The 24,017-nt window shown below is 38.8% G+C and overlaps 1 protein-coding gene, 1 long non-coding RNA gene and 1 other non-coding gene across 7 annotated transcripts in view; 2 read left to right on the top strand and 1 right to left on the bottom strand.

The window, feature by feature from the left end:
- The window catches only part of SPAG1 (sperm associated antigen 1), an 80,492-nt gene extending 60,148 nt beyond the window's left edge, over positions 1–20,344 (bottom strand). For 3 of the 5 annotated variants that reach the window (XM_045049896.1, XM_045049895.1, XM_045049894.1), the window contains exons 1-7: positions 19,122–19,314; positions 16,939–17,080; positions 14,984–15,143; positions 8,318–8,443; positions 4,221–4,285; positions 3,512–3,621; positions 2,554–2,659 (exon numbers count right to left, since the gene is read on the bottom strand). In XM_045049896.1, coding sequence (XP_044905831.1) covers positions 2,554–2,659; positions 3,512–3,621; positions 4,221–4,285; positions 8,318–8,443; positions 14,984–15,143; positions 16,939–17,080; positions 19,122–19,158 — 746 coding nt within the window. In that variant the 5' untranslated portion in view covers positions 19,159–19,314. Of the gene's footprint in view, positions 1–2,553; positions 2,660–3,511; positions 3,622–4,220; positions 4,286–8,317; positions 8,444–14,983; positions 15,144–16,938; positions 17,081–19,121; positions 19,315–19,887 lie in introns of those variants that run through there. The other 2 variants (XM_011291414.4, XM_023248687.2) reach the window with 2 other exon arrangements.
- On the top strand, positions 2,439–2,511 carry TRNAR-CCU. The gene has a single exon. It is a non-coding gene; the product is annotated as a tRNA-Arg (tRNA).
- Positions 19,377–21,323, top strand: LOC109496125. Its single transcript, XR_002151973.2, has 2 exons — positions 19,377–19,943; positions 20,338–21,323. It is a non-coding gene; the product is annotated as an uncharacterized LOC109496125 (long non-coding RNA).
- The last annotated feature ends 2,694 nt before the right edge of the window (positions 21,324–24,017 follow it).

Here is a 24,017-nt window from a genome sequence, read left to right as displayed (position 1 = left end):
TGGGGGGCGCCTGGGTGGCGCAGTCGGTTAAGCGTCCGACTTCAGCCAGGTCACGATCTCACGGTCCATGAGTTCGAGCCCTGCGTCAGGCTCTGGGCTGATGGCTCGGAGCCTGGAGCCTGTTTCCGATTCTGTGTCTCCCTCTCTCTCTGCCCCTCCCCCGCTCATGCTCTGTCTCTCTCTGTCCCAAAAATAAATAAACGTTGAAAAAAAATTAAAAAATAAAATAAAATAAAAAGTTGATTTGGAATGCTGTGAAATAATGTATTCCGAAGTATAGGAAAGATAAGGGTATTGGTGCGTTGAGTTTTCTAAATCCAGAAGAATAGAAGATGAAAATGGAAGAGCCAGAAAAAGTAGCAATTTACTAAGATCATTAAAGATAATTATAAAGCAATGACATGGCTGGGTAGAGACCAAACACAGAAAATACAAGTAAGAATAACTAATACAAGTACCTGACACTGAGCACTTCCCACGTGCCAGGCACTCAACACTAAGCTCCTTTAATTCTCACTACAATCCATGAAAGACATATTACTGCTCTTCCTACTTTACGGATGAAAAAAAATGATGTAACAGAAAGGCTAAGTAACATGCCCAAGGCCACAAGTTAGTAAATGAGAATCAGGACTCAAACCCAGTCTACTCCAGCACCTGCTATTGTTACCACCGTGTTATCCTGCCTTTCAGTATGTTGCTTTATTTAGTCCTCACAGCTGCTCCGAAGTTGGCACTACACCAGCGTCATCACACTGAGAAAATTGAGGCAAGAGAGGTGAGGAATCTGCCCGATGTCAGAAAGTGGCAGTCTGAGTTGCTTTAGCCATTATGCCATGCCGCTTTACTTTTTCCCTCTTTGATTTCTTTTTTTTTTAATTTTTTTTCTTAATGTTTATTTTTGAGAGAGACAGAGAGACAGAGTACAAAGGGGAGGGGCCGAGAGAGAGAGGGAGAGACAGAATCTGAAGCAGGCTCCAGGCTCCGAGCTGTCAGCACAAGGACCAACGCGGGGCTTAAACTCACAGGCTGTGAGATCATGACCGGAGCTGAAGTTGGACGCTTAACTGACTGAGCCACCCAGGTGCCCCTCCCTCTATGATTTCTTAAAAGAAGACAAGAAAAATTTTGTTCCCTATAATAGACTAAGATACTCCACTGGTGGAAATCTACAAAAAGAGAACAACATCAGTATTGATGTCCATCTATCTGAAAGGGGAAGACTATACTGAATAAAAGAACATACCTTGTATGTCCACCTAATCAGAGGAGATAAAATGCTTTAGAGACACAACATTGAAAAAGAAAATCTTCTTTTCAAAGGTGGATAAGAGTTTGTAGAGAGTTTATTTCTAAGATGGTGTAAGGGATTCTATAAGCACAATTAGTTTGTAACAATGTTTTAGGAAATTAGTCTACTTTTCATGGACTATAAGAGCTTCAAAAGCTCATATAAGTATTTATTGAACATCTACTATGAACCAAGAACTTTGTTGGACACTGGGGATACAAAGGTATAAAAAAACTGACAAGGGCACTATGCTCTGACAGAGCTTACAGTCTACTTACTATCAAATCACACGAACTTAAATTATACCTCCAATAAGTACCACAAAGGAGAGGCAAGATTGGGGGCGCCTGGGTGGCTTGGTCAGTTAAGCGTCCGACTTCGGGTCAGGTCATGATCTCACGGTCCGTGAGTTCGAGCCCCACGTCGGGCTCTGTGATGACCACTCAGAGCCTGGAGCCTGTTTCAGATTCTGTGTCTCCCTCTCTCTCTGCCTCTCCCCTGTTCATGCTCTCTCTCTGTCTCAAAAACAAATAAACGTCAAAAAAAAAATTAAAAAAAAAAAAGGAGAGGCAAGACTGCTACAAGAGCGTATAAATTGGGGGTCAAGGGTGGGGAGGAGTGGAGTAGGGTAAAGATTTAACCTTGTCTGGGAGGTAAAGGAAGACTTCCCCCAAAGAAGTAAAACATGGGATGAGATCTGAAGGTAAGTTAGAATTAACTAGATAATGAGAAAAGGAAAGAATATTTTACACAGAGACCCAGCATATGCAAAGACCCTGTGGTGGGAGGTAGTATCATAAGTGTCATGATTAAATCTAGGCAGTATGACTACAGAACCTGAATTCTTAACCTCTATGCTATATGGACTTTCTGTCGAGTTCCATTCAGATGCCTTCTATTTTCTCTGTCAAATAGGAAAGTTAGGACCTCTGTCAAAACTGGGGGTGGGGTGGGGAGCTTAAAGGGTTGAGAAAAAGTATTTAAAAAACAAACCAAACACAAGTAAATTTATGATAAATCATAAGTATAATATCTTAAATGATTCTGAAAGACTTTTATTTATATCATTTCAACAATTAAATAGAAACATTATCTTTTTTTTTTTTTTTTTTTTTTTTAATGGGAAGTTTAAACCACTACAAAGGGTTCCTGGCTGGCTCAGTTGGTAGAGCATGTGACTCCTGATCTCAGGGTCATGAGTTCAAGCCCCATGTTGGGCTTGGAGCCTACTTAAAAAAAAAAACAAAAAAAAAACTGCTCACCTAGTATAATACATCACAGCCTCCTCATAATCTCCTGACTTGAAAGCTTCATTTCCTTTTTCCTTTTCACGAGTAGCAAGGGAAGTCTTTTCTTTCTCAGTTAGACCTAGAAATAAATTATCTGCTATAAATAAAAAAATATATAATTGAATAGAATTTTTAAAAAATTTAAATCCAAGAATGCTTACTTCAACAGAAGCAGTAAATTGTGAAGGAAATAAAAGGAAATAGAAGGTTTCTTAAGTTTAGGAAATGTTTCTTTAAATCATCACAATTTGTGAGTGTTTAGATTTTTTTCTATTATTGGTTTTATTTCACTTTATTTAAAAAAAAATTTTTTTTTTTCAACGTTTTTTATTTATTTTTGGGACAGAGAGAGACATAGCATGAACAGGGTAGGGGCAGAGAGAGAGGGAGACACAGAATCGGAAACAGGCTCCAGGCTCTGAGCCATCAGCCCAGAGCCTGATGCGGGGCTCGAACTCACGGACCGTGAGATCGTGACCTGGCTGAAGTCGGACGCTTAACCGACTGCACCACCCAGGCGCCCCGGTTTTACTTCACTTTAAAGGAGCTATACACCTATGGACTTCAAATGAAAACAAACTGCTATATCTTTTTATTTTGAGGTAAAAGGGAAAAAAAAATGAGGTATCTGGAGAAAAAGAGGATTTGAAAAAAAGTGAAAAATTATAGTAAAAACATAGTTTTATACTTATATAGATGAGTCTTACTAAACCTCAGTATAACTATTACTTATAAAATTAGGTAGTTAAAGGATGGAACTGAATTTGTTAGAGGTGGTCAACTCTAGGAGAAAATCCATGAACTTTTAATGGAAATCTGTACTGCTTAAAAAGAAGGTCTTCTAGACCTTCTAGACCTAATAGCTTTTACTATAATTTTTAAAATGTAAACTGTAAAGACTACTAAACTATTCTTATTTTTCCCCAATTACCTGCTGTGTCTATTCTTGTCTCAATTTTAGACAAATGTGACTTGTTGTTTATTACGGCTTTTTCTTTGTAATCTTCGTCAATTTTTGAACATTCTTTTTCCACGTCAAATCTTAAATGAAAGGAAAAAAACTGAAAAAATGTACATTCTAAGAAAATAAAATATATTATTGATATTCTTATAGTTATACCACTGTGCCTTTAGAGACATATTCTGAAAATGTGTAATAGGTTTATGCCACAAATTACCTGTTTCACTCTTAGAAACCATGCAACTCATTGAGGATCTACATGGGGTTTTTTTTGTTTTGTTTTGTTTTTAACGTTTATTTATTTTTGAGAGAGAGAGACAGAGTGCAACCAGGGGAGGAGCAGAGAGACAGGGAAGAGGATATACATGTTAATCAGACCGAAACTGTTCAGAACTTTGTCATTAAAATTATAATTAATTTATCTATTTAAAATTTTTGTTCCTTTTTCTTTTCAGTGGGCATAGGATTACCTATTTTTGGTTGCTTTTATAAACAAAAGGATGCTATAGATATTTATTCAGTGAAAAATGAAGATCAAAAGTGCTTAGACCAGATACTCTTAGTACTCTGCCAAAGTAACTTGGTAGTTCAGATTTATAATGATTAAGAGATTACTACAATATTCTATGATAGAGAATTTTTCAGTGACAAGTTTTGTATAAAGAAATATAAAACATACTTATCCCATTCTGCATAATCCCTTGGGATTTTCTTTTTAGTTGGTCTACTATTAGAATATTTTTCCTGAAAGAATAAAATCATATTTTATGAGACATATTTAACATAAGATTAGCAGATTTTATGATAAACACAATGTGAAGTATTGGATTAAGATATACCAATTAAGAAAAATAGGTACTCTTGAAGTTATAACAACTCCAGTATCGTAACTATAACATACAGCATGTTAAAAAAAGGATTTTAAAGTGGTAGTTAATTCTGGGAGTGATCTACAGGACTTTAAGCACATATATAAAATTTAAAAACTTACAGTGTGAAATTTCATTTTTAGTGATTTTCTTGTAACAAAAAAGTAATGAACTATCATTCAGTCTTTTAAAACCTAGGCACTGGAGAAATAAGATTAACTACTTTGGTGCATTAGAATAGTTTTGTTTCCAATGACAGATTCCCAACTGGGACTAATTCTATTAAAAAAATAAACTATTGGCTTATGTAACCAAACTGATGAAGAGGCAGCAGTATTGCTAGATAGAAGATTCTGATACCCTCTCCAGCTCTTCCACTCTCCCCTTGTCCCCAGTCCCTGTTTCTTTCTGCCTACTGATTTCCTTTTCCCCGCTGGCTCTTCTTTTTCCACATAGCAGGCATAGTGGGCACAAGCAGTGTGGGATTATAAACTCACGGGACTCCCAATCAGAAAGGAAAAGGAGAGGGCACCTGGGTGGCTCAGTCGGTTGAGCACCCGACTCTTGATTGGTTCAGGTCCTGATCCCAGAGTCATGGGATTGAGCCCCGAGTTGGGGTCTGCGCCGAGCATGGAGCCTGCTTGGGATTCTCTCTCTCCTTTTGCCCCTTTCCCTCTTTCTCCCAATCACATGCTCTCTCTCTCTCTCTCTCTAAAATTAAAATTAAAATTAAAAAATTAAAGTCTTTATAAAAAGAAAAAAAAAAGAAAGGAAGGAAGGAAGGAGGGAAGGAAGAAGGGAAGGAAGGAAGGAAGGAAGGAAGGAAGGAAGGAAGGAAGGAAAGAAGGAAGGAAGGAAGGAAAGAAGGAAGGAAGGAAGGAAAAAGAGAATGACTCCTCTCTAACTTCAGTTAGAGAAATCCCAGGGAAGGATTCAGGATTGGCTAGCTTGGGTCAGGTGCCCATCCCTAAGCAGGCACTAGCTCCCTGCCATTCAGCAGCCCAACCTCGGTCACATGCCCCCTACACGCACCAGAAGGGAAAGAGAGGAAAGCGAACAATAGCCATAATGCTCAACAGTTTCTTAAATGGTTTCTTAAAAGTTAGTCACAATCTGAAACCACTTTGAATGGGTCATTTACCTATGCACAATTTTGTAACATTGGGCATCGGTCACTTGGAGTTATGCAGATCTTCCAAATATTCCTACATTTCATTATACAGTTTAAAAATCTTGGGGCACTTGGGTGGCTCAGTCGGTTGAGAGTCCCACTTCGGCTCAGGTCATGATTTCACTGTTGGTGAATTTGAAACCAGCGCTGGGCTCCCTGCTGTCAGTGCACAGCCCATTTTGGATCCTCTGTCCCCCCCCCCCCCAAATAAACATTTAAAAAGTAAACAAATAAAAATAAAAATCGTATCTGTTAATATCTGCATGGAGCTCATCAGAAAAGTCTTTAAGTATCCCCTTAAGGAGACATTTTTTTGTCACAAGTATTTAAGAGCCATATAAGATTCTGAAATACTCTAAGCTGCACTTGAAAGCTCAGATTTTATCACTAGCAAAAACCACTGTCAGCTCTTTTCCTTAAAGTGACACTCCCACTTGATTCATTTTCAATACAGTGTCTGTTAAACACCCAAGTCTGAATAACCACAATTTGTCTGTCAATCACTCTTTCAAGTTAAAAACTGTTCATGGGGCGCCTGGATGGCTCAATCGGTTAAGTGTCCAACTTCGCTCAGGTCATGATCTCGCAGTCCGTGAGTTCGAGCCCCACGTCGGGACCTGTGCTGACAGCTCAGAGCCTGGAGCCTGTTTCGGATTCTGTGTCTCCCTCTCTCTGCCCCTCCCCCGTTCATGCTCTGTCTCGCTCTGTCTCAAAAATCAATAAACGTTAAAAAAAAAATTAAAAAAAAAAAAAAACTGTTCCAGGAAAAAGTGGTTACTTAAGCTGGCAAACTGAACTCAACCTACAAATCTCAAAATAGCCTAGATTTCTCTTCACCATGAAGTGCTTTTCGTTTTTGTGTGTGTGTGTTTTAAGTTTATTGATTTATTTTGACATGGTGAGGGTTGGGGGGAGAGAGGGAGAGAGGGAGAGAGGGAGAGAGGGAGAGAGGGAGAGAGGGAGAGAGGGAGAGAGGGAGAGAGGGAGAGAGAGAGAGAGAGAGAGAGAACATTCCAAGCAGGCTCCATGGTGTTAGCGCAGAGCCCGATGCACAGGGCTCGATCCTCTAAACCATGAGATCATGACCTGAGCCAAGATCAAGAGTCGATGTTTAACTGACTGAGCCACCTTGGCAGCTCTTGAAGCATTTTTTGAATACTTCATATTTTGTCACACAGAATAGTAAAAAGATAAGTCTTAAGACTCAAGATTTAACAAAATAAAGAAGTCTTGTTTCATAGAAGACATTTTTAAGTTAAATTGGAATGTTTACTGTAAATGGGTAGCAGTGGAGAAAAGTAACTACTAGTATAGTTTGGTCCCACTCACTGCCTTGATTTGTGCTAAGACACCAGCAGCTGCACCTGCTGCAAATGTCAACACAGAGAAAAAGACAAAGAATTAGCATTATTTTTTAAAATAGCATTGACTTTCTAGACCCTCTGGAAGGATCTCTGGGACACCCAGGATCCACGGATCATACTTTCATAATCACAATACCACACTGAACTATATAACCTCCTGTTACATTTTTACAGCACAGACTTAGCACAAAATGGGTGACCAATAAAAACAAATTTATTGATTACAGACAGTGGCATCCTTACAATATTACTGTGTACCTTGGTTACATGAGTTATTCTTAATGGGGAGTAAAGAGATGCAGGAAAGTTAATTATCAGAGAGCTGTGTGATGAAGAGCTATGGATGTTTTTTAAATAAAATTGAGTATTCAAAGAAGAAATGAGAATAACAATAATGAGTTAATACAGAATGAAGAGATCTGGGTAGCCAATCTTCCACAAATGATAGGAATAAAAGAAAAAATTGGGGGGAGAGGGAATGGAATGTGTGATCCATGTAAGAGCCCAGAGACTCCCAATGCCTGTGAGACAATGGCTTAGATTCTATAATATCCGAGTCAGGTGGATGCTCAGAAGCTCAGTTGTAACCTGAAGTTAAGTATAAATGGTCCCGGGGGCACATAGGTGGCTCAGTTGGTTAAGCGTCTGACTCTGGATTTCGGCTCAGGTCATGATCTCACAGTTAGTGAGATCAAGCCCTGTGTCAGGCCCTGTGCTGTTGGGCTCTGTATGGGATTCTCTCTCTCCATCTCCTCCACTCACCCTCTCTCTTGCTCTCTCTCTCTCAAAATAAATAAATAAACATTAAAAAATATACATAAATGGACCTGGAACTCCAACAGGTTTTTTCTCTATGAAACCCATGGGTTAAAAAGGACAGGTCTACAGAACAAAATAGGGATCAACCACAGAAAAATCATCACAAGGGGCTGGGGAAATAAGGGGGAAAAATATGCAATAAACAGAGGAATGACATATATAACTGCTTGAGTACTTTAAGTCCATAGTTAATTATGTTACAAATTATTTCCTCTATGCTTCTACTGGACAGATAAAATTATTCCCTGAAATGCTCACACACTGAATTAGATCTTATGAGCACATAAGATCATGGCATAACAAATGAAAAATGAAGAAAGGCGGTAAGCTCAAGATGCAAGTCTTCAAAGGGAAATGGCATTTCATTTTGATCACCAGGTGATGAAACACAGCCAACTCAAGAAGGCAATAGCACACGGCCAGCTGAAGGATAACCCCCAACTCTCAGAGGACATCACACTGTGGTTACTCTGATTAAACTGAGCTAGAGCCCTCAATAAACAACAATCATCTCCCCCCCCACCCACCCACCCCCCACACCAAAATGGCCTACCTTACTAACATGAAGACGGCTGTTTGAACCACGAACTGGAGGCAAATTATCTTCCACCACTGGAAATGTTTCAGTTTCATGAAAGTATATTTTATTTTCTTCATTTTTAATTTCTGATACCCAACTCTGAGAAGAGGGAGAAGAAAGATGAACATACAGTTTGAAGTAATTAACCAGGTGTTAGAAAGGACTATACATCATCATAGTTTCTTAAGTGTTCATTTTTGGGGGACTATTTGGTCATGCCATTCTATCTGTAATGTTCTTCTGCTATTTTATTTTTTTTTTAATGTTTATTTATTTTAAGGACAGAGAGCATGAGTAGAGGAGGGCAGAGGGAGATAGAGAATACCAAGCATGCTCTGCGCCATCAGCAGAAAGCCCTATGTGGGGCTTGAACTCACCAACTGTGAGATCATGCCATGAGCCAAAATCAAGAGTTGGACCTTTAACCAACTGAGCCACTCAGGCGCCCCAATCTACTCTTCCTTTAAATTGTGGTAAAATAAACAAAACAAAAGGTATCACCTTAACCATTTTTAAGTGTACAGTTCAGGATTGTTACACACATTCACACGGTGCTGCCCTTCCTACTTTCATTATCTTGCAAGCTTACTCTCATCCCTTCAAACAAGCTTTTCCTGAACTTCCTGGTTGGACTCGAAATGCTCCTCCTCCATGTATTAGCACAGAGATTTAAAATCATCCATGTATTGTTCATCTCTCTCACATTCTGTAAATTCCTTTGGAGGCAGAACCTATGTCTTCGTCTCATCTTCGTGATGTATGAACCTAGCACAGTGCCTGGCACATAACAGGTTCGTAATAATGTCTATTAAACTGAATTGTTACAGGTTCTAGGCAGAAATTGAGAGGCTTCTTTGTTATCTGTGAAATTCTATTATTATTATTCCGCAGCTATATAGTGAGGGTCTAATATATGTCAAACCGTATTAAATTCGACATGGTTGATATAGTGATAAACTATATTATCTGCGTCAGGAGGCAGGGAGACAAAAAGGAGGCAGACAGATGAAACAGAAGAAGAAACAGAAAAACAGTAAGGGAAGAAAGGTGAAAAGGAAGAGGAGGAATTACAAAGGAAGAAAGAAAGAGAGAAGGGGGGCAGGGGGCAGCAGCACAGAGAGGGAGAAGTGGCAGGGAAAAGCATGAAAGAAAGGGAGATGAAGAGACGAAATCAAGAGGTGACTGAGAAAGAACACACGGCTGGGAAAAAGCAGATTCTGCAACTAAAACTAAGCTGTTTTTCCCTGGAAAATAAAGCCAAAGAACTCTGGACATAAACTACTATTTTAACTCGTAGATTAATTACCAGATTTTCAATTTCAAGTCAATAAAATGGCAAAATGAGAAAGTTTTTAAAAATGTAGCTTTCTGGGTTAGAGAATACATATTCCTCAAAATTGTCTTCAAATATATTATCCAACCCAGTACAATATGCTGAAGAAATAAAGTAAAACAACAAAGAACTATTTCTCCAGAATCCATTTTGGGAAGTTATCTCTTCAGCAAAAGGAAACCACAAAGAACTCTGAGGAAACACAGCCAATATGTATCTGGTGGAGAGGAAGTTTTCCTAAATGTAAGTGCAAGAAAAGATAATAAAGGATAAAACCAAGAAGAGTGATTACATAAAATGTTTTTAATGAATAAACATGAAGAACACCACACACAAGATTTAAAAGACTAATGACAAATTGAAAGAAAATTTAGACTATATACGACAGATCTCTTACAAATTAGTAAGAAACACAGCAATAGAAAAATCAATAAAGGGCTATCTCCTCCTGGCCCTGATAGAGTATCAGGGACTGGATTCACCCTCTTGCTTAACTCTAGAAAACCAGATAAAATATATGAAACAATGATTTTCAGACACTGGACAATAGGTAGCACAGGACAATGATCCCTGAAAGAAAGGAAACAAATGAGGTAAGTCTTGCATCCGTCCCAATTTACTGCCTGTAATTTCCAGGCTACAACATAGGGAAGGGCAACCCAAACAGCCCTGCGGTCTCATTGAATTCAGAGGAACAGAGTGCAGGCTTCAGGGAGGCAAAGACTGCAGAGATACGGGGTGCAAAATAGCCAAGAAGAGGGAGCCAGACAGAGTGACAACACTAAAGATGACCTGAATAGCACTGTATATCTGTTCAAGAAATTTAATTCCTAGTCAAAATCTTGCTTATAAAGAAAACTCGAGACCTAGATGGTATCAGTGGTGAATTCTGGAAAATATTTAAGGAAGAAATAACAGCAATTACACACAATCTTTCCTAGAAAATTCAAGAAGAGAGAACACGTCCCAACTCATTCTAAAAAGCCACCATTACCATGTTACCAATACCAGACAACAACATTACAAGAAAACTACAGACTAGGGACTCTCATGACTGCAGACACAAATATACTTCAAAAAATTTTAGCAAATTAAATCCAGCAATATATAAAAAAGACACATCATGACCAAGTAGAATTTATCCCCGAGTGCTAGACTGGTATAACATTTGAAAAGAGTGCACATAATATACCTTATTAACAGGCTACAAAGAAAATCTTATTTTCCTCTCAATGCAGGAAAAGAATTTATAAACTTCTATAACTATTCATGATAAAAATTCTCATCAAACAAGGAATAGAAGGGACCCTCCTCAGCATTATAAAGGGTCACATCATAAAATCTAAAGGCAACATTATACTTAATGGTGAAAAAAAGCTGAATGATAATCTCCCTAATATTGTGAGCAAGACAAGGATATTTGCTCTTACCATTTCTATTCAACATTGTACTAGAGAGCCAAGCCTGTGCAATAATGAAAGTAAAAGAAATAAAAGGCAGCCATTCTGGAAAAGCCAAAGGAGACCTTTTATTATTTGTGGATAACATGATCCTAAATATAAAAAATTCCAATGAATCTAAAAAAAAGTTACTAGAACTAATTTGTAAATGTAACAAGATTGCAAGATGCAAAGTCAATATAAGAAGACCATAAACTATAAACTTGCAATGGACAAATAAAAATGAAATTAAAATTCCACTGATATGAGGTATCTACATTAGTCAAACTTATGAAACAGAAAGTAGAATGGTGTTTGCCAGGGGCTGAAGGCACGGGGAATTGATGAACTGTTGTTTAATGGGTATAGAGCTTCAGGTTTATAAAATAAAGTTCTGAAGATTGATTATACAAGATGAATATAACACTACTGAACTGTATACTCAAAAATCTCTGAATATAATGGGCACCTGGAATGGCTTAGTCAGTTAAGCGTGTGATTCTTGGTTTCAGCTCAGGTCATGATCCCACAGTTTGTGAGATTGAGCCCCGTGTCAGACTCTGTGCTGACAGCATGGAGCCTGCTTGGGATTCTCTGTCTCCCTCTCTCCCTGCCCCTCCCCACTCATGCTCACACTCTCTCTCTCAAAATAAATAAACTTTAAAAAAATTTAAAAAAATTTTTTCATGTCTGAATATAACAATGTGAATATAACACTAATGTACACTTAAAAATGGCTAAGATGGTAAATTTTGTGTGATATGTATTTTATCACACCAAAAATAAATACATAGTACATACATAAAATTTCATAACTAGAGTGACTTAGAATAAGCAAAAAAATTAAAATTAAAAAACATTAACTTTGGGGTGCCTGGGTGGCTCAATCAGTTAAGCATCCTTCTCTTGATTTCAGCTCAAGTCATGATCCTACAGTTTGTGAGTTAAGCCCCTCATCAAGCTCTGCACTAACAAAGCAGAGCTTGCTTGGGATTCTTTCTCTCCCTGTCTCTCTGCCCCTCCCACACGCATGCTCTCTCTCTCTCTCTCTCTCTCTCTCTCTCTCTCAAAATAAATAAATAAAACTTAAAAAATTTTTAAAAATAAAAAACATTAACTTTTACAATAGCATAAAGTATATTATATACTTAGGAATAAATTTAAAAAATATGCAAGAACTACACACTAAAATAACCTACAAGATACTGGGACAAAACTTTAAAGAAGACTTAAATGAACAGAAAACATATGATGTTCATGGATCAGAGAATTTCAATATTGTTAAGATGTCAATTATTCCAAAATTGATCCATAAATTCACCACAATCCCAACCCAAAGACAAGCAAGTTATTTTGTAGTAACTGGCAAGCAAAGGACCTACAAGAGCTAAAACAACGATGAAAAAAGAGAACAAAGTTGGAGTTGTACTATCCAATTTTAAGACTTAATATAAGCCTTACCACAATCAAGAGAATGAGGTACTGGAGTAAAGAGAGACATTTAGATTAACGAAAGAGAATAGAGAGAGTCCAGTAATAGACCCGTACATACACAGTCAATTCATTTTTGACAATGCTACCAAGGTGTTCCACGGGGAAAGGATAATCTTTCATTAAATGGTGCTTGAAACCTTGAATACCTGTATTGTATGTGTGTATCCAAAAATGATAACTGATCCTAGAACTAAATTTAAAAGTTAAAGCTAGAAACTTTCTAGAAGAATCATACGAAGGAACTTGGGGATCTGGGATTATTAGACAAAGACTTCCTAAATAGGACACAAAGTACAGACTGTAAAAGAAAAATTGATTTTATCAAATTAAAAACCTTTGCTCTTCCAAAGACACTATTAAAAAAATGAAAAGGGAATCCACAGGATATAGAAAATACCTGCAAAAGGTGTATCTAATGAAAGATACGCGTGTTACAACTCAATAAGAACACAAATAATTTAATGGGCATTAATAATTTAATGGGCAAAGGATTTCAAGACTTTTCACAAAAGAAGATCTATGGATGGCAAATAAGCACATGAAAAGACACTCAGGAAAGTCAGTCATTAAAATGGAAATTAAAACCACAATGAAACACCACGGCATACTTAATAAAATAGCTAAAATTAACAAAACTGGCATTACGAACTGCCAACCAGGATGCAGAGCAACAGGAACTTTTCTTTTGTTAACGATTATTTATTATCGAGAGACAGAGAGAGACAGTATGAGTGGGGGAGGAACAGAGAGAGACACACACACACAGAATCCGAAGCAGGCTCCAGGCTCTGAGCTGTTACCACAGAGCCCGATGCAGGGCTTCAACTCACGAACCATGAAATCATGACCTGAACTGAAGGCAGACGCTTAACCAACTGAGCCAGCCACCCAGGCACCCCAGCAACAGGAACTTTTATACACTGCTGGCAGGAATGCCACTTTGGAAAACATTTTGCTCAACCGGAAAGTGAATAAACGAACTGTGAGATACCCACACAATTCAATACTACTCAGCGATTAAAAGAAACCAACTGTGAACATGCAACAACGTAGACACATCTCAAAAGCATGATGCCAAATGACAGAAGACACAAAAGACCACACATACTGTATGGTTACATTTATAGGAAAGTCTAGAAAAGACAGATGCGTATGACAGAAAGCAGATCAGCGGTTACCAGGGACCAGGGTGTGGAGTCAGCACTGACTACACAGGGGCACAAGAAAACTTTTTAGGCTAATAGAAATGTTTTATAGCATATACATGTGTCAAAACTCAGTGAAATGTAGACCATTGCTATTTTTTATTGAATGTAAATTATACCTCAATAAAGCTAAATCACTAAAGATATAGCTATTAACAAAAGAAGAAATTCAACTGATAAAAAAATTTAATGTTGCTAGTAATCAAATACATCCTTATCATGTTTTCAATTATTTAATTGATTAAAAAATGATTACAGTATCCAGTGAAGAATACCTTAATTTTTTTTAATGTTTATTTATTTTTGAGAGAGAGAGAGGGACAGAGCGTGTGCACAAGAGAGTAAGCAGGGGAGGGGCAGAGAGAGAAGGAGACACAGAATCCAAAGCAGGCTCCAGGCTCTGAGCTGTCAGCACAGAGCCCAAAGCAGGGCTCGAGCTCACGGAACACGAGATCATGACCTGAGCTAAAGTCAGACACTTAACCGACTGAGCCACCCAAGGGCCCCCGTGAAGAATGCCTTAAACGGGCATTCTTATATACTGTTGGCAAAAAGGCACAACTTTTCTGAGAATATGCAAATGTGTCTCAACAGTCTTAGATTATTCAAATCCTTTGATCAAGCAGCTTGAATACTAATAATTTATCCTGAGGAAATAACCAGGATGGTACAAAAGAAATTATAAATCAACATGTTTTGGGGCGCCTGGGTGGCGCAGTCGGTTAAGCGTCCGACTTCAGCCAGGTCACGATCTCGCGGTCCGTGAGTTCGAGCCCCACTTCAGGCTCTGGGCGGATGGCTCGGAGCCTGGAGCCTGTTTCTGATTCTGTGTCTCCCTCTCTCTCTGCCCCTCCCCCGTTCATGCTCTGTCTCTCTCTGTCCCAAAAAATAAATAAAAACGTTGAGAAAAAAAAAAATTAAAAAAAAAATAAACATCAAAAAATATATAAAATAAAACAAAATACACACGTGGATGTACAGACACAAACATACACATTCACAATATTCTCCTGTGTATGAGAAGCAACCAATACTACGTAAGTGATTGCCACTAAAAGCCCTTCACTGACAAAAAAGGAAAGAAGTCTACGATTTTGGAAAAGTGAAGTGGACATATATTTAACGTGACAATGTCACAAAACCCACAAAAACCGGGGTCACTCTATACCTTTATATCACCGTCAATTTTTTCCCATTCTTCTGCTGTAAAGCTGGATGCTGTTGCTGCAGGCTTATCTTTCCTCAAAGCTCTACTTTCAGGAGCCAAGCCTTTAAGGCGCTTTTCACAAAATTCCGTAAGTTCAGGATAATATCCTTCCTCACCAGACCTTTAAAAAAAATTCAGACTTTGGAGTTACCACTTTATTTAGAGATCATGTAGTCTGGTGGTTTACAGGCTGGGCTCTGTGGAGCAGAGGGGTTCTGCGGAGATCTCCAGGGCAGCCCCTGCACAGGGATGAGGGCCGGAGTGTGGGCTCCCCACTCCCCTTCCTCAACCAGCACAACCTCCATTTTTACGTTACTCTATGGAGTGAAGCTGCGAAGGAAAAAATGGAGCCCCAAAGACACCAGTTTCCATCACACACTTTGAAAGTTGAGTAAGTAACATTTTCTCTCCTCTGTAACATGTGTTCACTTTGTTACATAAGATAATTTTAACTTACAAATGGAAATTCAATATTAGAGATAGGCACACAGTGAGACTGGATTTCCCTTCCAAGGAGGAGTTTGTAGCTCAATTTTTTTCCCCCAAAGGGATAGGAAGAAAATGGGGAAGGAAGGGTTCAGAACAACACGTCTCTAACCAACCATTCCAGGAACAGAATTCACTCCTAGAGAGCTAAATGGAAAACTCTGTTCATGGCTGTTTAAAGAAAATCAATCCTTTCCATTTCTCTTGTAAGTCCATTTACTTTTAAATTTTTAGAAAAATTGAAGAAAAAATCCCACTTTCAAATTAAAATTTTTAAAATAAGTTCCAAACCAATGCAATGTAATTTAATTAAGCCATTCACAGAATTTCTTAGAACCAACATAACGTGGCTTTTAAACTCTTCCATCGTGCAACCTTCTCATTTGCTTTATCAGTCCTTGACCGAACATAAATGAAAAGGTGCATACACTGCTGAGAAAAAAAGGAAAAATATATCTTTCATCGTTCCATTTCAGAAATGATGAGGTTATGACATCTACACTGCCTGGGCATAAGCAGGGATGCTTAGGGAGGACAGGAGGCTGAAGGTGGTAACAGAAAAAAAGGAGAGGACACAGTGATGAGGAAGGGGGTCACAAGGGAAAAAATACAGAACTGCCACCAAGCAAAAGCAATACTACTGATGTGCTCAAAAGGAGCAATTCCTGCTCCAAGTGCTTCTGCAATATTAGGAAGGAAAGGAAAACCCCCATGACATCCAAAATAGGTGGCACAGATTGGTATGCCACAGGGCAGTGTTTCTTGGAATGGGCTCCCTTGACCACCTGCATGTCAATCAGCCAGGCACTTGTTTAAAAACATACGTTCCTGGGCCCCACTCCAGATTTCCTGAGGCAGGATCTCTGGGAATGGGACCCTCAAATTTGCATTTTTAACAACCATATCTGATGTATATTAAAGTCTAACAATCACCACCACGGCCACGGGGTCCTCCCACTGAGAAGGCCCAGATCCCCTGCCTTCTGGTCCTACATCCTGATCTTCCCGTCATCCTCTCCTTGTGACCAGCTCACAGTTAGTTGGCATCTTTGTTGGCAGATAGTATGGAGGGGGAGAGTACCAAAGAACTTTATCAACCAGTAGGCTGGTGAGCTAATCTTATCTCCTAATGGCTCCTCCCACGGCTACTTTACCTTCTCCTAGAAAACATGGAGGAAGCAAGAAAAACATCCTCTTGAATACTAATGAGCCTAAATGGCATGCTGGAAGTAGACCTAGCCAGAACCCTCCAAACTAACCACTGGATCAAAACAATGATTTTGGAACCTAACTTGGGGGAAAAACAAAACAAAACAAAAAAACCAACATCAATGTTTGAAAAATTTCTGCAATATTTCTGAGAGTTTCAACTTTCAGAAGGCACAATATAATTGGCACACTGAAACATAAAATGGTTTTTGAATGCTTACCTGAGCACACAAAGAATTTTTTCCAAGTGTTTAACATCTGAACATTTTTCAATATACTTGAAATCCAAATGTTCAACGGGAATTTTAAATGTTTTTGTTGTTCCAAAACCCCACAATGATGGATAATCTTTGGTAGTCATGGCTGAAATGTAGCACAGAAAAAAGTTATGAAGTATATACATAGTAAGACTTAATTTGGATAGTAGTAACCATCTAGGCATTTCTGTAACATTTATTTTTCAAGTCTATGGAAAAGGAGCTGTGTTTTTTCTAAGAAGGAAGGCTGCTCAGTTTAAACTCTCTCCCTGATAACAACAGTTAAGTCATTCCCTGCCTTTACATTCCCTGCTGCCGTCACATCAACGAACAGCTCCCAGATCTGTGTTCTTTTTTTTTTTTTTTTTTTTTAAATTTTTTTTTTTCAACGTTTATTTATTTTTGGGACAGAGAGAGACAGAGCATGAACGGGGGAGGGACAGAGAGAGAGGGAGACACAGAATCGGAAACAGACTCCAGGCTCTGAGCCATCAGCCCAGAGCCCGACGCGGGGCTCGAACTCACAGACCGCGAGATCGTGACCTCCAGATCTGTGTTCTAATGGCACTGTGCCCATACCTTTCTCATGGCATGTATTTTAATTATGTATTTTTGTCTTCCCTTCTAGACTGTGAGATCTTACTTTATTCATCATCATATATTCAGGACTAACATAAGTAGTGCCTTAGACCTTTAAGAAACACTTGCTGAGGGGCACCTGGGTGGCTCAGTTGGTTAAGTGCCCAACTTCAGCTCAGGTCATTATCTCATGGTTCATGAGTTCGAACCCCGCATCGGGCTCTGTGCTGACAGCTCGGAGCCTGGAGCCTGCTTTGGATTCTGCGTCCCCCTCTCTGCCCCTCCCCTGCTCGTACTCTATCTCTCTCTCAAAAAAATAAACATTAAAAAAATTAAAAAAAAAAAAAAAAGAAATGCTGAGCTGAAATGGGAATGGGGGCCTTGCACAGTTTCACTTTAAGGATACTGCTGCTAATTATGATGATAATAATAACAGCAAAAAATACACAGTTCTAAATGAGTGCTGGGCACCACCCTAAGAACTTTACATACATTACCTCATTTAATCTTTCAACTACTGTAACAGGTAGGTTTTATTTTAAGTAAAGCGCTGTAATAACAGTTAACACTTAGGGATCTAAGTTACTGTATGCCATGGATTATCTCACATAATCTTCAAAACCACTCTCGAGAAGGGAATTAATAATTACTAGTTTACAGATAAGGAAGTTGGTATTTTAAGTAACCTGCTCGAAGTCATGTAACTACTAAATAGTGAACTGGGGATTTGAATCTCAGTTGGCAACTGCAGAGCCTACATACTTAGCATCACACCCAGGCTTTTCATCTGCAAGTGGCAACCCCTGAAATCAATTTAGTGAGTTGCGATTAGCACTGTCTTATAATGAGACAGAACAGAACAGCAACAAAAATATCTGACTACTTCACATACCATTAAAGTAAATACTTGTCTTGTAAAAACTTTTATTTCATGTCTATACAAATGACAAATGTGTGGAAATACATGCACATGTTGCAAATAAATTTCTTATCATGAGTCATTGTCAAAATTGTTTAAAAACACTGCAGTAAAACATACTGGTTTATAAATTTTAAAACAATTAAGTAGCAATGGGTCTAGTTCACCAGGAGTATTTCCTCCAGCATGCCTGCCCTCTGGGATTCTGGTCCTACATCAGACCTCTGCAGAAAGAGAGGTGCTTCTGGTTCTCCATGTTCCTGCTGGCTTTGACTTGGGCATAGAAAAGGGATTGACAGTTCATCAGCTCTTGGATGAAATCCAACTGAGAACTGAGATTATGGTTTGCACACTATACTGGCAAGGCCCAGGATGATGAATATGTCCCATCACAAGGACAGCCTTAAGGGTAGAAGTTACTGGAGAGCAACATGAAGAACTTTTAAATGATTGCCGCTGCCCAGAATAGAATGGGTTGCATTAGAATTTTTCCAAAGAGTTGAAGGATCTTTCATGGGAGAAACTTAAAAACATCCAACAGGATTAAAATACATGATCTCAAATTGAATTTATTTTGCAACCCCTGAAATTTCACGATTTGAAGAAATCACAGTGAAAAAGCATTTGAAATAACAGAGCCATCTCTTACCTAAGCAAATGAATTTCATTCTGCACAGTTTTAACATTTCCCTGAAAATCCTTTTTGAAAACTAGCATGTTTGTTTGGGTTGTTTTCCGGCACCATGCACATCTTACTAAATGTTAATTCTCAAGTTCCAAAAAGGAAGTCATAGAATATTCGCTCTCATTTGAACCTTTCCACATCTGTTTGGAATTTGATTAGGAAAAACCTCGGTCCTAGTTGGATTTAATCTCTTCATCATCATCCTGATCCACATGCATTTCCCATATTCCCTAATCAGCGGGCAGAAATAACCTCCAGTGCAAAGTGTGACGCGCAACAAGAAAACCGGTTTTCTTCCACCTGGGCACCTTCTTTCCAGAAACCACAGGGCCGAGCGCCCCCTGCAGGCGGAGACCGAAAGGAAATGGCTTCCTCAGCCATAGCAACGGTTTGTGTACAGCGCGGCCGCCGAGGGGCGGGGGAGGCTGGTCAGGGACAGGCCGGGAACCCTCAGCTCTACAGCCAACCCAAAGGTCAACGGGCCCTTGAGGACACTGAGATTGCTCCCCATTCCCCAGCTCTGGTCGCCGCCGGCGGACCCCAGGAACCCCCGTCCCAACATCGGCCACCGTCAGCTACAGGAAACTAAAGCCCGTTTGTTCATCCCATAACTCGCTCCCTCAGTCGAGTCCGACCGTACATTTGCTTCTTGGGGTCCGCCTTTCACCCCAGCTCCCTGAGGGAACTGCGATGGGGAGATGTAATTTACTCCTGACCGGCGGGTACTCACCTGGCTCTCAGACCCAGCGTTGTGGAAGGACGAGACCGCTACACAATTCACCGCAGGTGCCGAGATGGGGGGAGTGTCGCCCCGCCTGGCCACCCAAAGGCCAGAGGCTGAGCGCCGGGGGCGGGACTAGGGCCTCTGCGAATGATTGGCTGGCCCTCGATCTGCCGCACTGATTGGCCTCCGCTCCCAGCTTTGCCGGCACAGATCATTAGGGAGAAATTAAGAGTCCAAGTGAGAGGGTTCCCTTTCTGTTTTGCATTCGTTTTTGATCGCGTTAAAACGCCGTTACGGTTCTGGATAGTTAAAACTACCAAGAACTGTAAATTGATAACCATACCATTTCAATTTTAGAAATATAATTAAATGTTCAGGATATCTACAAGGCAATCCAGATTTAGCCCTTCCCCTTTACACAAAAGAGTAAATCAAAGATTCTGCCTTCCTTTGCAGGTGTTCAACATTTTCTGAGCGCTGGTTACGAATCAGACACTGTACTGGGCACCAGGATACAAGAGCAAATAAGGCACAATACAATCCAAATGAATAAAACAATAAATATCATTTGTGGGGAAATATATTTCACTTCATAATTTCAGATTAGTGCCTGGCACATAACAGGAATTCATTAATGCAATTCGCCCTCCTCTCTGCACTTAAATTAAATCTACAGTCCTTTAGCAGGCACCAATAGTGGTAAAAACTCTGCTAAAAACATGATTAACAATACATTTATTATTTCCATTGCCAGTGCTAGAGAATGTTAAATTTGAATATTTATAGACAGATTCAAACTTTAGCATAATCCTTAGTAAGCTTTATTAAATTGTCATGGGGAACATCATCACATGCCCCATTCCATGCATAATCATTTCACACCTCATTCCAGCCAACAAACTTCACTCAAAACTATGTCCTAGGTTTAAAACACTGGCTATTCTAACTTCTAGCATGGGAGAAATCCTTTAAATATTCGGTGAAATGGTTGTAATTCCACATGCCCTGTAATTTTCTTTTCACTGTTTTCTTCTGGTTATAATTATGTATATACATTTATGCTGAATAAACAAGTAGGATAAAAAGTAACATGACTGGAATAGACTATGTAGGCAAAAGAAAATTATCACTATCATCTTCATGGAGTTAAGACTTTGCATCCAAGAAACAAGGATGGATATATACTTTAATTTTTCTTTGAATGTATATATATTCAAATATATTTTTGAAGAAAAACTAATAAACTTGTAGAAATTAAAATTATACCAGAAATGAAAATCCCAATAAATGGATTAGAAACTAAAATTGAGGGGTGCCTGGCTGGCTGTTAGTGGAGCGTGTGACTCTTGATTTTGGGGTCATGAATTGAGGCCCCATGTTGTGTGTTGAGCTTACTTTAAAAAAAAAAAAAGAAAGAAAGAAAAATTGAAGGCAAATTTAAAGAGCAAAGAAACAAAGGAAAAGGAAAGATGAGAAAGTCAGGTCAATGAAGTCTAATATTAGATTTTTAAAAAAAGACCTAGAGAGAAGAAAATATCGAGGGCAGGAAGTTACTAAACAATTCAAGAAAATTTCCCAGAATTGAAGAGCTTTACTTTCCAGGTTGAAAGTACCCACCCAAGTGACCAGAACAGTGGAAAAGAGCCCCATACCAAGGCACATATTATAAAATTTCGATACACTGGCAAGGAAAACTCTAATTTTCCAGAAAGAAAAGGCATCATACACAAAGAATTAGATAGAAGAATGGTTTTGGACTTCTCAACAATATTGGAAACTAGTGGACTATAAAACAATCCTTCAAAATTCTGATGCTGGTGAAGAACACCAGAAAAGATCATTTCAACGCAGGGGGGAAAGCATGGGAAAGGACAGATAAGAAAGAAGTCCTGTTACCTGCTTAAGGAACTGCAGAGATCTCCTTAGAACCAAAAGATTAAGTAGTTTAAGTGGGCTGAACTTGTGACAGAGATAGAAAAGGAGTCATATTATCAAGAACCAAATATACCATTCCCAATAGTTTTGACTTTATCAAAATGGAGAGCTACTGAGGATTTTCAGCAGGACAGCGCCATGAAATCTGTATTTCAGAAAGAGCAATCTCAAGAGTATGGAGACAGCAAGGCCCGTAGCTGGGAGACTAATCCTAAAACTAACAATATCACCTTTGTGGAAAACAGTAATACTTAGACAGTAATGGTGGTAATAGTTAACATTTGTTACGGTAAAAGCTTTTATGGATTTTATTTTGCAACTAACCTCTGAGGTAGGTGCTATTATTTCATGCCTATCCTACAAATGAGGAAAGCGAACCCTGGTGAGGTCACACGGCCAGTCAATAAAGGACACTGTGGATATCTGAACCCAAAGCCTTTTACCAAAGTCCATACTGTTTACTAAGCTCTTAAGTACTAACCAGTAAGTCCCATTAACCTCAACTTCAAAATGTTATGTTACAACCAAGTACTTCTTACTTCCCTCCACAGCTACCACCCTGGCTCAGCCATCATTATTATCCTGAACTATTTACATGTGGCCCTTAACTGGCTTGCCCATCCATCACCCATTCCTATATTGTTCATTCTTACAGAACAGCTCAAGTAAGTCTTAATCCGTGTCACTCTCCTGCTGACTCCCCATCACGAAACCGTAAGTGAGCAGGCCTCCCTGCCTACCTCAAAGTGTGTATCACAAGGGCTTCATTCTGAAGTGTGAACAAGGCAAGCTTACTTTCAACCCCTGAGCCATTATACTGGCTATTTCCTCAATTTCAGGGATACTCCTTCCTCTTGTCTTGCTATGTCAGGTTCCTTCTCATCCTCCAGCCCTCTGCTCAAGGAGCCAGTCCCCCTTGACCAATTTTCTACACAGAACTGTTCTAGGAGGGGTGGAAATGTCCATGGATTTGTATATGTGAAGAGCCAACTCATTTTTACATCTTCTCAGTTTACACTTTCATACCTTATGTATTTTATTAAGAGTGGCCATTTCTGATTTCATCTACTATTTTTAAATTTTTCATAACTTCAATCTCTGAAGGTAACTTCAGAATCTCAAAGCACTGTACTGACCATCATAAATTCCTCCATTTTGACAATGAAGCTGAAGTTAAATGAACTGGCCAGTCACTGAGTAGCAAGGCTGGATTTGAACCTGTTTCCATGCATTTTTCATGAACATACATATCCATAGTCATTGGTAAGCAGTTTAAGTAGGGAACAAGTTATATGCCAACTTTAAGCTCAGATTTACTGATTTTTATATTTATACATCACTATTCAAAAGAATCTTTTAAAGCAATTATATATCTTTTGTCTTTTTTTTTTCCTTAAAAAGGCAAGAGGTAAAATTACTTCCATTTTTATAGATGAAAGGGACACAAAGAGGTGACTGATTGAAATGTTGGTCCTGGATTCCAGTGGTAATACTTTTTCCATTAAACCACTGTCTAATTAACAAGCTAACAATATTCAATTAAACTAACAATATGTAAAATACCTAGGATGAAATAAAAAACAGTTAACAGCAACATTATCCAAAATGTTGGGAGTTTTTTAGGGGACTGTCATATCATATTTATTGGGACTCTTTTATCTAAAAGAGACAAGGTCAAGGAACATAGCAGAATTACAAGATTATGAAAGTCATGGCTAAAGAAAACCTAGACCTAGGAAGCACTCTTTAAAAATTTCAGCATGGTAGTACTTTGTATAGCACATAATAAATTTACAGAACTTAATATTCAAAGACGGTGGTAGAAACACAGGGTTTTTTTTTTTTAATGGCATGGTGAATATTTTGAATTTCAGAGACACACATAGCTATTAGTGAAGATGGAATGTATCTACTCTTTGAAATGAATACCAGAGGGCATTCCATAATGATGGAATCCTGGGACAGATGGAGTATCTGAGTATCCATATCCCTAAGATCAAGGCAAAAGTTTTAAACATCCAACCACAGTTCAGTGTAAACTAGTCCCTTTTTTAATATCCTGAAAGCAGAATTTTTTACCTTAATGACTGCACCTTGGAAACTACACCTGCCTTAATAGTCTGCCTCATCCACTTTACTTAGGGTTGACTTTGCCTTACAGAAACAACCATTGAAGTTTCTTTTCCCTCACCCAAGATTTA

This window comes from Felis catus, chromosome F2, assembly GCF_018350175.1.
Source record: "Felis catus isolate Fca126 chromosome F2, F.catus_Fca126_mat1.0, whole genome shotgun sequence".
Taxonomy (NCBI): domain Eukaryota; kingdom Metazoa; phylum Chordata; class Mammalia; order Carnivora; family Felidae; genus Felis; species Felis catus.
This window is presented reverse-complemented; position numbering and strand designations above follow the sequence as displayed.